We start from the raw sequence: 3,652 nt of genomic DNA, 5'->3' as shown, positions 1-3,652 counted from the left end.
TCGTGAGGAGTTGCGTCACCCTCACGAGTGTTTTCAAGGAGAGCGTGAGTATTCGGCCAGTATTTTTACCGATGATGAAGTTTACGGTTTCAACCGGGACAAACGCCACGCCTGTTCCATCGTTCGTGTGCGGTGCGACAGGCAAAGTAGTTGGGCCCATCTTGCACCTCAGTCAACGGGCAAAGATGAGTGCCGTAACGCTCTCAGGAGCCACTGCGTTGCTCATGTTGGCGCCTGTTGTGGGCCCCGGTATTGCCACGGCAGCCGCAATTGCCTCCGCGGTGGTATCCGTGTACGTGCGACGCTACCTGCTCACACTACGTTTTCTGAGAGATCAGGCGAGGCAAATGACTGAACTCAAGACAACCGGCATGTTATATTTTTCTTCCGATCAGAACGGCTATCGCTGGACGCCCGAGGACGAGGAGCGTGCGGAGTACGAGTACCGCGAGGAGTTGCGGCAGCGAGCACGGAGAAAGGAGGCATTTGAGCAGCGGGTGAAGGAAGAGGCTGCGCGTGATGAGGCCCGAGGCAAGAGGCAAGTTGACCCGAAGAACAGACGACGGACAGACCTGGAGAACGTCGACCCGCTTGGATACTACCAGCTGCTGGGTCTCAGTGGAAGAGAGCTGAGCGCAACGGCAAAAGAAATTGCGAAGGCGTTCCGTGAGGCCGCGCGGCACCACCACCCCGATGTCGCTCATCGCAACGACGACGATGTCAAGAACAAAATGCAAAGAATCATTAATGCCTACAAAATCCTCCGTGACCCCAAAACAAAGAAGGCGTATGATTCTGGTCAACTGAAAGCTGAATAGGGGGAATAAGAACAGTGCGTGTGTCTGTGGTCATGTGCAGTTATTCCAATACATGGAGAATGCATCGACGCCGAAGGAAGAGAGATGCCCTCCTGTTTGTTTTTTCGCGGGACTTTTGTGGGGCCGTGCGACTGTTTTTGTTCTTCCTCCCTTTTCTTTATTCCTTACAAAGTCACTCCCACATATGTCGATACCACCACCACCTGTTGCAGCAGTGCCAGTACCACCAACAGTGGCAGTGCCAGCACCACCAACAGCAGCAGTGCCAGCACCACCAACAGCAGCAGTGCCAGCACCACCAACAGCAGCAGTGCCAGTACCACCAACAGCAGCAGTGCCAGTACCACCAACAGCAGCAGTGCCAGCACCACCAACAGCAGCAGTGCCAGCACCACCAACAGCAGCAGTGCCAGCACCACCAACAGCAGCAGTGCCAGCACCACCAACAGCAGCAGTGCCAGTACCACCAACAGCAGCAGTGCCAGTACCACCAACAGCAGCAGTGCCAGTACCACCAACAGCAGCAGTGCCAGCACCACCAACAGCAGCAGTGCCAGCACCACCAACAGCAGCAGTGCCAGCACCACCAACAGCAGCAGTGCCAGCACCACCAACAGCAGCAGTGCCAGCACCACCAACAGCAGCAGTGCCAGTACCACCAACAGCAGCAGTGCCAGCACCACCAACAGCAGCAGTGCCAGTACCACCAACAGCAGCAGTGCCAGTACCACCAACAGCAGCAGTGCCAGCACCACCAACAGCAGCAGTGCCAGCACCACCAACAGCAGCAGTGCCAGCACCACCAACAGCAGCAGTGCCAGTACCACCAACAGCAGCAGTGCCAGCACCACCAACAGCAGCAGTGCCAGCACCACCAACAGCAGCAGTGCCAGTACCACCAACAGCAACGCCGCTTTCTGCAAGTAGTGTTCCTCCAGTGGTCTCTGTACCGTCTGGTGCCGTGCCTCAGTTATCAGTTGCGGCACCTTTCACGGGGACATCAATAGCTTTATCCTTACCGGCGGGGATCGGTGTTCCGTCTCAACAGGCCATTCATGAGGAAGCACGACGTAGTCTCGAGGAAGCCGCAATACAGCAATTCAAAAGCGCTGCAGGTGACCATTACCTGGATTTAGACGATGTGGTAAGAGACACCATCTGCAAGCTGTTCTTTTTGAGTAACTATGATGTGGGCACAATGATGAATTCTGTCGCGAAGAGCCTGCACTGTTTGGGTCGTTACGATGTTGGTCTACTCCGTAATGACGACAGCACGGCCTTTACACTCATTCAATCTCCACCGTTCAATGAAGCTGTCGTTACAGATGAAACCCAAAGTGTTGAGCAATGTCGACGCGCCATTCAAGAAGCCAAGATTCGAATAGAGAGGGCAGATACTCGCTCCAAGGCGAGGTTTTTTGACGCTGCCCGAGCTGGAACGAAGCCGAAAGAGCAACCAGGGCGTGTGCCTTCAACGTGTGTCCGCAAGGAAGCGAAGGTAAAACCGGCAACATTCCGCAAGACATCGTACGAGCAAATACAGGAAATGTTACGGGCTTACCAGGCAAGTAGAGTTGGTAGAGGACGAGGTGCATCAGCGAGTCCTGGAGTTCCACAAAATGCGTCACCAGAGAGGGACGGGTACCTTCTGTGGCGGTACGGTGGGAATTATCCCAAGGAGAATTACTACACACACTATCGTCTACACGGCCTGAAGAAGTAGCGATGGGGTGGCGCTTTAATTGGGCCTGCGCGATAGAAGGGCATGAAAAGAGTCACAGGAGCAGCAGCCTGCCATCTTGCAGGGTAATGCCGAGTTTAGAACGCGCTCTTTTTGATGCTTTCAAAAAGGTGGATATAATTTGGCTTATTCTGTTCTTTTTTTTTTCTGGGTTCTTTTAGAGAGAGAGGGTCTTGTGCGGTTCCAGACAAGGCGTTGATTATATTCCTCTTTCTCCGGATGCCAGGCATTTACCCTATGCGTAAGAACTTCTTTTCGGGATGGGCGTTATTTTAGACCGCAGGTGCAAAACGAACTAGCGAGGGTTGTTGTTGTTGTTGTTTTGGAGTTCTCATGGGAGAGTCTGGCAACACGTATTTGTCCTCCCCAGGGAAGATGGAGATGAATGCGCCCCCCTCACTGCTGAGACCCATTAACAAATGGCAATCTGACGTGAAGCAGTTTTTTTCTTTTGCATCCGTGGATGAGTGGCATTTGTTTTTTGTGTGTATTTATGTATGTATACCGATTTGTCGTGTGCGCTGGCAAGTGCCCTCTTTGAATCTCCCAGCCTTTTCCGATGAACAGTTGGGTGGGGACATGTCTTCTTTGTTTGTTCGCCTGTGTCAATGGGGGAGAAGGAGTGGGATTGGGTGATGGAGAGGATATAAGCATGTGTGTTGTCTTTTGTCTCTTGCACAGTGTGCGTGGGTCATTGCCGTTTTTTGATAAAGTAGAAAAGGAACCCTCTTTAGGTGAAGCGCAAGCATTCAGGCATACGTGCACACCAAGGATACTAAAAGAGCAAGTAAACAAGGGGCGTGGAGGACGCGGTGCGAAGATCAAGGAAGAAGCAAAAAGGGGGTATTGAGGCTAGTAGTAAATTTCTCCTTCCAACAGTGATGGTGCGACGGAAGGTCATTATCGACACAGACTGTGGAGGAGATGATGCCATTGGAATCATGAGCGCCATGACGCATCCAGAAGTAGAGATTCTGGCCATCCTGGCTGTCTGGGGGAACGTGGATGTTGAGCAGGGGATGGAAAATCTTGGAAAGTTACTCGACCTGTATGGACGGGATATTCCCTTCTATCGCGTGCCGCTGACCACTTG

General features: G+C 52.7%; 3 protein-coding genes across 3 annotated transcripts, besides 3 other annotated features; all 3 read left to right on the top strand.

Annotated features, from left to right (window-relative positions):
* On the top strand, positions 1–818 carry Tc00.1047053414243.10 (hypothetical protein, conserved; the record flags this gene model as incomplete). The annotated part of the gene is made up of 1 exon (XM_797986.1): positions 1–818. A coding segment is annotated over one exon (818 nt), but the record flags the coding sequence as incomplete, so codon positions are not given.
* Positions 1–3,652: a sequence feature (heterozygous, non-Esmeraldo-like haplotype).
* Positions 871–2,541, top strand: Tc00.1047053414243.20 (hypothetical protein, conserved; the record flags this gene model as incomplete). The annotated part of the gene is made up of 1 exon (XM_797987.1): positions 871–2,541. One exon carries the CDS (start codon positions 871–873, stop codon positions 2,539–2,541), a length of 1,671 nt encoding a protein of 556 aa, XP_803080.1.
* Positions 1,070–1,513: a microsatellite.
* Positions 1,526–1,705: a microsatellite.
* On the top strand, positions 3,441–3,652 carry Tc00.1047053414243.29 (nucleoside hydrolase, putative; the record flags this gene model as incomplete). The annotated part of the gene is made up of 1 exon (XM_797988.1): positions 3,441–3,652. A coding segment is annotated over one exon (212 nt), but the record flags the coding sequence as incomplete, so codon positions are not given.

This window comes from Trypanosoma cruzi, genomic scaffold, assembly GCF_000209065.1.
Source record: "Trypanosoma cruzi strain CL Brener 1047053517081 genomic scaffold, whole genome shotgun sequence".
NCBI lineage: Eukaryota > Euglenozoa > Kinetoplastea > Trypanosomatida > Trypanosomatidae > Trypanosoma > Trypanosoma cruzi.
This window is presented reverse-complemented; position numbering and strand designations above follow the sequence as displayed.